Genomic DNA, 13,117 nt, shown 5'->3' with positions numbered 1-13,117 from the left:
TCCCTCTAAATCCTCTTTTGTTTGAAGGTTTGTTAATATATTTTTTGAAATGATTGAATTTGATAATCCCATTTTAATTTTAATTCAAAACATGGAATTATATGAAGATATATATATTGCTCATACGCTCATATGAAGAGCGTTTTATTCCTAGACATGTATAAAAATACTTACATAATATATACTTATATAATTTATACATTAATAAATACAATTTATTAATTTTAATATGTATTATACTATACAATATAATTTTTAATTATATTATACAAAAAAATAAATACGAAATTAAATTAGTATTACTTTCAATACAATAGTACATAATAATACGTACCAGAATGAAAAGCTCCGTTCTTCATAGCTTGTATGATTCTTAAAGACTGACCATTTTTTTATGGTATTCGTTTCCATCCCGGTCGCAATCATACTTTCTTTATCTTGATTGGCACGTTATACAGAATCTTGAGATTGACTGTGACGAGCTTTTCCATGAACTATCTTCACTTCTGGCCACATACTACAAAAATTCGTAATAATAGCATTAAAAAACTCTCTCCCGTTGTCTGAGTGGAGAATATCTGGTGCACCGAAAAGGGTAAAAATATCGAGTAAGCAGTATGCGACTTCTTCAACCCGTTTGAATTTCAGTGGTCGTAAAATAATAAATGTTGTTAAATGGTCTTTATATACCATTATGAATTTATAATCGTTATCAGAGTTTGCCTGCATATCAATAAGGTCTACTTGACAGCGTAAATTCATTTCGGTGTGTATAATTGGTTTAACAGCTAGACCTTTTTTTGGCATACCATGTTTTTTTTGACATGGTTCACATAATTTTAAATAAATATTTATTGCCTCAATGTTAACATTTTTGTACTTGCTATTAACTTCATACATAATCCGGTTTCTATCTCCACGGCCTGTTGCAGTATGAGCATCGTGGATAATTTCATATAACTCATTATATCGAACATAATAATGCATTACTTCGGAGTCGTCATTCATCGGAACAATCAGTTTTTCTTCACCAGCAATATTGACAATATCAAACCGTTTAAGTCGCCGATAGTGAACGGTTTTTTTCACACTAACAGATTTAGCTTCTTTAACTTCATTTAAAAATATATTATATTTTTCATCAGCAAAATAAAAATTATTTTTGTGATTTTTTAACTCCACAACACCATTTAAAATTTCATAAAATCGTATTTTAAACGACATATTAAATACTGTGTATACTCGTAATACTAACCGCGATAATTGTAAAATAAATACTGCTCGTAAAATTACTTCCTGCAATTGGCCCTGATATCAATTTATTAAATTATTCTTCTATAAAACCTATTCCATATCTTAATCATTGAATCATTGCTTACAACTTTTATTATAATTCTTATCTCGGTCAAAAATTGAATTAGGTATATAGATTAAAATTATTGATATCAACATCAATGCACAAGAATATAGGTAAGAATTATCACAGAATCGGAAAAAATATATAATTTCTGACTTTTACAAACATTGATTGTCGATCCTAAGATTTACCAAAACTCGCTTGTAAAAGTCCGAACTGCTAAAATCATTCGGGGTTTGACCAAACAATAATGTATATCCTAGGTTTTACCAGTAAATCCTAGGTTTCACCGGTATTCGTACTATTACCGTAACACATACACATATATATATCTACATCTATGAGTAAAACCGACAAATTTCAACTAACACCCCTTTTATATAATACTTATATTAACCTGTATTATAATTATTATACATGTTTGTTTTGAGTTTTAATTTAAGCTCATTCGACAGAAAACATAAAATGTAAGTTTTTTGTGGGTTTCTTTTTGCATAAAAAAATAAAATAAAATAAAAAATAAGTTAAAATAATAACTCATATTATATGATATGCTGATTTGTCAGCTTTATACATTGAATCTTTCCATTGGTTTTTCTTAGATCCTTATATCAAGCAGTTTTACATTTTATTCAAAATCAAAAGGTTCTATAAAAATACTATAGATTTATGATTCACAATAATGATTTGATATGTATTTTACGTTACATTGTTACATCTTTATAATTTTTGTTTTTTTAAGTCATTTAAATTTCCGCTGGTGATAAACATCCTCATTGACCCAAACCTAACCTAGACACGCTTTAGATCAGATGGTTTGTACTCGACTATATCTACTGTAAACTACCCACATTGGTTGATCAACGCTGATGTTCGGGTGTTCACACGGTAAGGGTTGATTATTAAAATCTACGGTTTACAATTGTGCGCTACCTACAACTATTTTTAGACCCCACTACTTGTTAAATCCGAACACGATAAGACGACCTGCTACCAATGTAATTAAACGCGATGCATGCGCGAAAATACTTTTTTTAAACAACCAGTGTCATTCTGGCCGGGGGTCCTGAGATTTATTCTTAAAATAAGGACTGAACTAAAGGCGGATCCATAGTTAGAGAACTGTGGGGTCAGGGTATTTCAAGAGACAGCTGCAAGTGGATTATACGTGTTTTCCTGTATTCCTTGTAACAAAAAAAGAATATGATAATATAATATTTGTTTTTTAAGTTTATTCATAACTATCACTGTAAACATTTATCTTATTTTATGGAATCTTACATGGGGTCTGACATAGAGATGTTTTATTTTACTATACAATTAAACCAGTGGCATAATTTGTGGAGAGGCACAGTGGTCTGAAATGCAATTTTAGGCGGACAAAATTATTTTATTTACAGTATGTTTTCCTAATGTTGTTTAGTTAATGTTAGTTAGTATAATTAAGTTAACAATGTATTAGAATTAAAGAAATGACATTTTTTTATTACAATTAAATTATTATTTTTTAATTATTTATTCTGAATACTTATATTCATGGGCGAATTTTTTTATGGTTGGTAATGATATTGAATTTAATTATTAATACATTATTTTTGGAGTTGGAATATTTTTAAATGCAATATTATAGATGATTAATCTATATGTTAAATGTGATTTTTAATTACAAATGCGATTATAAAAATCAAATTCAATAATAATATTTAACAAAATAATTTTATTTAGAGTCTGAACTACTTGTACTATGATTTATATCGGATTTAACATTAATAATTAATTTTTTAACAGCTTCATAAAATTCAAAAATTTTAAACTCTAATCGATAGGCAATGTGTAATAAACATTCAAAAAATCGGATCCAGGCATGAAGTGTTGAAAGTCCAAAATTATAAAAAATTTTTTGTGCATTCTCTTTTTTTCTACATTTTTCTATGTTATTCATGCCTTTAGAACTACATTTACATATACAGCAAACCTGACTAGATGTATTGTACATAGAATTACAAACCTATAAAATATAAAATACTTAAAATTTTTATTTAAATTATTGTTTAATAATATAAACAATATAAAACTATACATGTTTTTTATACCTTGCCATCAATCATCGAAAAAATAAGTGTATGTCGAACTTCTATTTCCAAATCATTATATTTCAACTTAATAGGGACGATGTTATCTATTTCATTATTTACTTCCTCAACTTCTTGAACTGTAGACTGTATGGTTTCTTTTTTATACTGATACTTTATTGGTCGACAGTATCTTGTAGAAGAAGTTCGAGGATTTTTCCACAGAATTTTTTTATTTTCGGAACTAGAGATGGAACATCGGAGTTGTAATGGTACCAAGGAAAACATAAATAAGTCTCTGTCATTTGAATTTGTTGACGTTGAAAACCGTTGTTGATATGGTAATTGCCTGTTACTTCCATCACATCCCCATTTATAAATTAATTCAAAATCAAACATACCCTGTTCCAGAGGTAGTATATTTTTGATTTGAAATATTCGGGTACATGTGCGGTCAAAAAGATTTTGAATTGGAATTTTGCAAAACGTTTTAGTTATATTTATGTTATTTGGATAGCATTTTTTTTTCGAATCTAAAATTTTTCATAACATGGATATATATTGGCTTTTTTTAACTTTGCCGATTTCCTTATGTTCATATACTGCTGCTTTGTCAAATTATTATCTAAGATAAAAGCTAATGCCTCATTTGCTGTGTAAGGTGATATTCCTATCGATAGAGAACTTGAATAAGCTTTTTTTATTTTTGTTGACCTAGTTGGTGTAATTAAAGATTCTTTTAATAATATGGCAGTGTTTCTCTTCTCGATTTTTTCAATGTACTTTGAGTAACATGAACTATTTCTTGGGACGAATATGATTTTAATAAACCTTTAATTTTTCGATTTTTCGATCTTTCAGTACATTCAACAAATGACTTAGGTGGTCGGCCAACTGATAAACATGAAGTAGAAGGAATTGACGGTTGAATATTTGGCATTATAAGTTCTGTTTTAAACCACTGTTTATTATTTTTTTATAAATTACTCAACTATCTAGCACTTTTAGCCCATAACCTTGTCAAAGTTACTGTAAAACTACGCATTTTTTCCATCACAAGTTTTTCATATATATTGTCCCAATTTTCTCCATTATATTTCTTTTTTAATAAATTTAAAATAAATAGTCTGGATTTAATATTTTGAGGCTTAACATTTAAAAAAATCTTCATATGTGTAATTTTTGATTTTTCTCTCTACACTAGAACCAGCTGTAAAAAATAAAATATAAAACTACAGCTGCAAATGGCTGCAAATGAAAGTTAGACCATTAAATCTATAGGAAGTTGTACTATAAGAGGAGATTACTCGTAAATAGTTACTATTAGTTACTTTAAAAATACCTTCCATTGAAGTTTAATAACAAAGTAAAAATTGAAGTTTATTGATTTGATTTAGTCTATTGAACCTATCAATAAATTAAGAAATGTTTTAATCATATAATATTTAACTTACCTTCTGTGTCGACTTCCATTGTAAAAAAAAAAAAATCGTGAAAAGACTAAATATTGTACTCACAAAAATTGTTTGAAATACACGTTGAACGGTCGAACAGGTAATGATATAAAATCAAACTACTTAGGTAATCAGATTATGATCACAGTTTATACGGGTTCATTAATTATATTATGTACTATATTTATATTTGATAAGGTGCATACAACAATTAAATAATACTTTCAAGCTTTCTAAAAATATTATAAATAATACTTTTGTCCGCCTAAAATTGCAGTACAGACCACAGTGAGAGGGTGAGGTGGAAACTGGGACATTTTTCAGTTTAGTTTTAACTTCAACTTACAATCGGCACATTTAAAAAATATAAGAAGCCTTAAAGAGATGAATTTTGTCAAAATATTAATTGTGAGTCAGCTGACCTCGTGAACCTTTCCTAAATCCGCTCCTGGACTCAAAGCAACCACGTCAACATGAAAAATCAGTATAATTATTTTCCTGAATTAAATTAAAATTGTGTTATTCTTATCTTAATCTTGAAATAATGTTGACACGATTTAATAGAACTAGTCAAAATCGCTATAGTTTATACATTTTTGTCTCTTAATCAAAATCGAACTAAATAAATACTTTGAAAAATTGAGATAGGTATTGTTAACGGTCACATACACGGACACAATAATGATTCGATAACATTGGATTTGGAAAAAGAAAAAAGAAAAAGAAATTAAAATTTGTAGTAGAGTTCGAGCGTAGCGAGAAAAAACATTTTTTGTAGGTACCTATTTATTGAATCTTCTCCAATATTATATTTTTAAGGGGCCCATGGTAAATTTTTTGCCGGAGGCCCAATCATGAGCCAGACCGACATTGCACACAATACACGCACATTCATACACATACAGTGCTCGTTCTTATTGAAAATTCGTGCCAATGTATTTACAGTTTGTATACTAAAGTTGCATGGTTAAAAAAAAACGTGCAATGAAAGCGAATAAACAACTTTCAGAACAATAAATATCGTTTCCTGTTTTTGATAAATATAATATCTACTACGTATATTAACTATCCATGTATTTACATGCCGTTGCATAATATTTTAATTGCAGATGCGTTTTTAAAACAATTGAATAACATAATATTTATTGTGCACGATGTACTTAAAAAAGCTATTATGTAATCTAGGGAAAGTTTAAATAGTTTTAAGCGGGTGTATTGGATAAAAAAAAAAAAAAAAATTACACACAATATAAACTATTAAAATGTAAAATAGTTTGTTTTGAATAATTGTTAACATTTCTACATGCGCTAGATTAAAGTGAAATAATATAGTTATCTACACACGTGAAATTGTAATATTCATTAAAAACATTTTAATCATTAAATACATTATTTATGATTTGATGTGTATCCGTTTATGTAGGTAAAGTTTATTATCCATATGTAAACTATTTAAAACTAGTTTGAAGGTATTCCTGGAGTTATATCAAATTTGAGAAATAATGTCATATGATTCTTTGAATGTTTCGATTACTCTTCCAAAAAATTGGAATTATTATGTTACACTTAAAGAATATTTTTTTCGTGTAAGTAACTGGAATGTATATCTTGGAATGAGATTAATCGAGTAACCGAGTATTTTATACCTATTTAACCAACGTCTAACCTATTTTTTGATGTCTAATCTGCAATAGTCATAAAAAAAAGAAAAAAATAATAGAATGTGCATAGATCTTATTTATCGTAATTAGTTCATATGTATGCGTAAAATAATGTCTAGTAAAAAGTATAGCTTATGTTCCAATTAAGCATTTCAGATTTTAGACTACTGTACTCTAAGGAATGCACCGTAAAAGTGGAGACTTTTAAAAAAAAGAAAAGAAAAAAGTCTTTTTAAGTTTTTTCTCAGAAACCGATAAGTATTTTTAATTTAAAACTCTGAAAAAAATAATAGACATTTTTACAATTTTAAAAAGTTATTATGATTAATATTAATTTAACTAATCATACTTTTTAGAAAAGTTGAAAGTTGTCCGAATTCACCCACTTAAGTGGGTAATTGAACAATTGAAAACTGTATTTATATACTGAATTATATGAATAATGTATAATTAAATAATTTGTTGAAAAGTGAAAAAGTATTTTAATGCAATTGTAATACTTCTATACAGCCATAAATAGATAATAGTTATTGGTACATATTATAAATTATAATAATAGTGCCTCGCCCAGAATAATTTATTTCATCAGGCGAGAAATTTCCGTATTTGTATATGTTCTAAGTAGTGTTGGGCAACGATATAATATTGTGTATCGATATCGTTCCGATTTCCTCGATATTGATCGCGATATCGGAATTTGTTCGATATCGTATCGAATTATTTTTTTATAAATTTAGTAAAATAATATACTAAAATTTAGTATATGATCTTTATTATTGGTACACCAAAACCGTAAACTTTTATCTAGTACATAATGCTTATCGATACAGATAACATTATAAGCTATATCAAATGTAATAAATAATAATAATAATAATAATAATAATAATAATAATAATAATAATGTAGAAATGTAAAATTAAATACATAATAAATGTATAAAATATGTATAAATGTATAATACGTATAAATAATATAATAATTCACATTTCCCGAGAATACGTGTACAAACTTTATCAGTTATATTATTAGACAAATATTATTAATTATTAGTTATTAATCAATGGTTTATTCACGGCACACACAATAAAATTTACTGAAACTTAGAATCTAAAAATAAAATGTATTTCTAGAAAAATTATTAAATTTGATATTGCGATATATCGTAGAACTATAGAACGATACCGGTGCCGAAAATATGTCACGATATCGATATTGTATCGAATTATCGACATCGTTGCCCATTACTAGTTATAAGTAATTATATTTTATCTACGCAATGATTTTAAAATGATCAAACTATGAATTTATTTATTTGTTTAGTAGTCAAGTGTATAATATGTAATATGCACCATTATGCAACCAATTTTCCAGAAATTTCATGTAATGTTTAATATAGTAATTTCACATTTAATTGATGTTTTAAACTTAAATTTATTAATTTCTCAGTACATTATAGTTAAACTACTACAGACATACGAACATGTATAAATAAAAGTTGTGATATTCTACCATGAGCACGCAATGACCGTAAAATATTTTTTTTATACCAGTCATTATTGTACCTATTTGTTTTGTATTTTAAAACGGACATTCGAATTTCTACCATTTATTTATGGCGAATGTCCAGTTATATATCCAAGTTATTATTTTGAAGTAATTTTTTTTTTTTTTTAAACTAATCGAGTCTTATTTATTATTCAATTTGGTAATAATTTATTAGCTAATGACAGTAATGCATTTATAGTAAATATAAGTTGCAATTTAATACATATGACTCAGAACGTTATTGTTCTTGAATAAAATGTTGTTTATACGCTTAGAGTTATTCTTTGTGTGCTATGTGTTTGAATCGACATTTTAAAATATATACGTTATATGATAATATGAAATATAAGATACGTGTATGACTAACAATTTATAATTGTTCAGGAACCCTGTTTTACGGGAGTCCGATCCGTTACACATAACATTATCAAATACTTGCGACAAAATACATAGTTTCCATATTGTTATAAACGTATAAAATACGTAGGCACCAATCTGTTGCACGTTAGCGGAACTGTTTACAGATGAAATTATTTACACGCGCCTAAATAGGTACATTCACATCCGCTGAATGCGGTCGCACATATTTCGGTAGAGGTCAGGAAACCGTGTGCTGTATGACAGGTCAACGTAATATTATTCACATTTTTGAGGAATAAAAAACATAATTTTCGCCGTGGACACTTTCTCCGGAGAGCGCCGATGGACTATTGAATATATATTTATATAGATATACACGGGTACCTAGTTATGTAGGTGATCGTAATTGTCTTGACCGTGTGAACAATCGTACGTACGGTTAAACCTTTAAGGAAATCGACGTTCTCGCGTACAGTCGGATGACACGATAAGATCGCTCTTTCAAAACCGCTGATGACCGTAACGTGCACGACGCTGAAGCGCGGCGTGTAAAAGCGTTTATCGCGATTTTCCATCTCTCCGTAACGGAAACGGACGCAGTAGTTGCTCGGGGGGTCCGTTTTCTTTTCTTATACGCGCTGGGAAGGGGGGAGGGGGAATACGACACTCTCCCGTATTCGCAGTCCCGGAGCAACGAAGTGACACCGTGCGACCACGTTTCTTCCGAGTTACCGCGGTCCGAGATCCTTACCGATGTCGTTTTTCGCGACGAGCGCCGGAGGACATTTTCCATTTACCGGGTTGGACGGTAGGCCAACTTTGTACCGTCGAAAGTCGTAAACGGCGTTTCGTACAGCTGCGACGTTCGACGATCGGACCTGATCAACCCGCACCGTCAAAACAGTGGCGCATTTTTTACGCGGGGCACTGCAGACACGTGCCTACAGCGGCAAATCTAAAGAATTTGTATTGCTATTAACAAAAACGGTTTAAATCTTAAGAAATTATGTTTTAGTATTTAAGTAAAATTTGTTTTCCGTACTTACCTGATTAATATATATATATATTTTGTAGTAGATAAATCATAGTTTGATAATTCAATCAGTGCGGTATACTATTTCAGTTATTTAAAGCGGCAATTTTCCATTGGCCTACACGCGGCAAACATAAAAATATGCCCCTGCGTCTTATCCGTGCACTTCGTACCGGACGTAACCAAAGACGTGCGCAGACCTGCACTTTAGGGGGTGCCTACGATGCTTATGGGTCCTGTCTCCACAAAACGTGTAGGTATATTTAATAATTTTTTTTATTTTTTCTTATTGTCTTAAGGCTTCTCCTTGTCTCTGAAATCATTCTTTTCTTTCATTTTCCAGCGTTTTCATTCACTTATAATTTGCTAAAGATAATTGCTTTTCGCAGTTAACGAGTTGTGTTCCATTAATAAAAGTGGGGTAAACGAGTTATGTCGCAATGATGAAAGTGGGGTACACGAGATGTGTCCCTAAAAGTGAGGTAGATTTAAATCGATATTTTACACATGGATATAATATGTTGTTTCGTAAATTAAAATAAAAATGTATTTATAAATTATAAATAGGTTTATTGTATAAGACTTTAACCGAATAAAAGTCGATTTTGCCCATCATTATTGTTGTGTAGAGATAAGCTATGCGTGGAGCTACAAAGATTGTCATTGTAAGTTTACGATCATTATTATTTACAAATTCATCCTTTTTTTAAATATTATTTTTTTTTTGAAAATACTATCAATTATTATTGTTATTATACACAGATACTATAACTATTATTATAAATTAACGGAACAAATTTTACTTTTGTGTAAAATGTTATGTACACAATATATGTGTAATATTGTAATTGAAAAATGTATCAATTTAAAATACAATTGTGTATACAACTTCTGTAGGTACCTGTATATTTTATTTTTCGGGACATTCGTGTGTCTCAAAAAAATACATCGGACACAACTCGTTTGTAGCCTTAGTTTTTCATACTTCCCAAATTTTTTTCCCTCGACTTTCCTCTTCCTCGTTATCCATTTATTTTTCCTTCCATAAAACTTGTAATAAAAGTGTTACGTCTTAAAATGTGTCGAAAAAACTTGGGTTTTCTTATGTTTATCATTTTGATAATTTTTCTTTGTTCATTTACCATATTTAAAACTTCCATGTTTGATTTCTTTTCTATCCAATTGGTCTTGAAATAAATAATAAATATATAATACATTTTTATGTATAAATAATTAAGTAAACGTAATTTTAATTTTTTATTTAATATCGTATTATATTGATGTCAATGAATATACTTTTCTTGAATCATGTATATTTTTCTCAGATAGCTTCAGCTATTCATGATTTGTTATTTTTTTTTTTTTATTATATAATATATCCACGGCTTCTATGGCCATTGGACATGACAATTTTTTTTTTTTAACTTAATATATAAAATAAACAAATAGATTGGTGCAGGTTGGTTACAGGAGGTTAATGAGGTATGTATTTGTGAGGAATTGGCAGAGCTTGACGATATTGTCTGGTTTGGGGCTTAATGATTCTGCCAGGTGATAAGATATCTGCTGCTTAATTCTCTCCATATTGTGTGCGTTACATTCGGTGATTATATGTTTGACTGTAAGAGGGACCCCACAGCATATGCAAATGGGGGGGGGGTCCTCTTTTTTCATTAAGTGTGCGTGTGTAAGACGTGTGTGTCCGATTCTGAGGCGGTTAATAACTGTCTCGTATTTTCTTGGGGTGTTGACAGGAGATTTGTTATTTTGTAATCGATTGTAACTATTAAATTACCATAAGAAGTTTTTCACCAAAATTTAGAAAATTTAGTTCTATTTTTTTCTGTTACGAAATATTATTTAGTTTTTATCAAATATTTTAGAATAAATAACATTTAATTTGAGCTAGATAAGTTAAAATATGGGCCCCTTACTCTTAGGCTTAAATCGTAGGGCCCCATTTACAATATTTTGGGGAGGGCGTGCTCATATGGACGTAACTTACGTAGTCTTCCGATGCAGTGTCGTGTAGGTACATTTTCCGAGTCGTCATTGACTGTAGTGCAAGGCCGGTGAAAGGCGTCTTAATGTTTATTTTTTTTCTGTCAAGTGTAATATATTTATAGCCGCTAAATATGGTTTCACAGATTTCAGCAGAGGTTAGGAGAGTGTGCGTTGTATAATAATATTATGTTGTATTGAATATTCGCTATAACTGAATAACTCAAAGAATAAAATAACACTATGTCAGCTGTGGATACTTTCTCCGCAGATGGGTAATTGAATAGTTGTATGGTATATGCGCCTATAACGTACTAACATTGCATACCACTATAAGAACATCTTTAGTAAAATATATATATATATATTTTTTTTTTCAAATTATTTATTCACATTATTTAGATACGAGACATTATTTCAAAATCAATAATTGGTACCTACTTATACACCGTTTTCAAAGAAGATGTCGTATGAGCACTAACTATAATTGTACTATATCTTCACAAATCTTTCTTATGAAATTTGCATATACGCAATTTGTTCATTTTAGTTTACAATGTACTTGTTATAATATGCTTTGACATTTTTCCTATCGTTCACACAATCGACTTATGTTTGTAATTTAAGCTGATAATAAAATCATGTCGAATACAAAAACGGTTGTATATGGTACTTATTGATTCGATCAATCTGGTTCATTTATGCGAATTCTGCGTGTATTTTTTTTCACTCGGATTATGCACATAATTTATGTGACGTCATAGATATATTTTCCGAGTTGTCCTTGACTAGTGAAAGGTGTCTCGTATTTTAGTAGTTTATAAAAAAAGGTAGGTAGGAGAAGTTTTTCGAGGGAAAAAGGGGTCATCAAGACTGTTTCTTGTTTCGTGCACACATGTATTTGATACGTAACAGTAAATACATGTGCATAGTGAAGTAGATGTTGGTATCTCGCTTTGATGGATAGGTAAGTCAAATTAATGATTTCAATTAATAATAAGAGTACACATTTTATAGTTTGAATAGAATATATAAAAAAAATAATTAGGATTATTTAATTAGTTGAATTTACCTAAAAAATTGTTGTTAACAGTTAATAAAAAAAAAGTATTTTTATGATTATGAGGTTTGAACATTTTAACTTAGTAAAAATACGTATAGATTACTATAGAAAATTTTATAAGTTGAAATTATACATCAGAAAACATAACAGATTTATTATAATTTTGAAAATGTATTTTGCTACTTCTATTCTACTTGCTATTTACTTTGCTATGATGAGACGATTTATCTCGTGATTTTAATTTGCCAGTATAAATTGTAACTTTATGAATAAATACAATTAAAATGTGCACAAAAATTAATAATACTACAAAATTAATAATCGTCAGTGTTTATGATTAAATAATCATTTAAAAAATTTAATTTTTTCTGTACTTTTAATTAAAGGCATTTCATATTATGATAATTGTGTTTATAATTTATATTTAAAATTGTTATAATTGTTTCAATTATATACTTTGTGTTATAGTAAATAAAATTTTTTTTTAACCATACAATTAAAAATAAAACTATGCTATTCTATTGGATGATTAATTATTAATTACGTATCATTAAACAAAAAAAAAAAA

At 28.8% G+C, this 13,117-nt stretch overlaps 1 protein-coding gene across 1 annotated transcript in view; it reads left to right on the top strand.

Moving 5' to 3' along the window:
• The first annotated feature begins 12,350 nt into the window (after positions 1–12,350).
• LOC112680701 (chorion peroxidase-like) overlaps positions 12,351–13,117 on the top strand; it is a 14,651-nt gene continuing 13,884 nt past the window's right edge. Inside the window, exon 1 of the mRNA XM_025550884.1 lies at positions 12,351–12,453. Coding sequence (XP_025406669.1) covers positions 12,446–12,453 — 8 coding nt within the window. The 5' untranslated portion in view covers positions 12,351–12,445. The remainder of the gene's footprint in view (positions 12,454–13,117) is intronic.

Source organism: Sipha flava, unplaced genomic scaffold, assembly GCF_003268045.1.
Source record: "Sipha flava isolate LNK unplaced genomic scaffold, YSA_version1 101_pilon_pilon, whole genome shotgun sequence".
Lineage (NCBI taxonomy): Eukaryota > Metazoa > Arthropoda > Insecta > Hemiptera > Aphididae > Sipha > Sipha flava.
The sequence above is the reverse complement of the archived record's forward strand: the minus strand, read 5'-3'. Positions and strand labels throughout refer to the sequence as shown.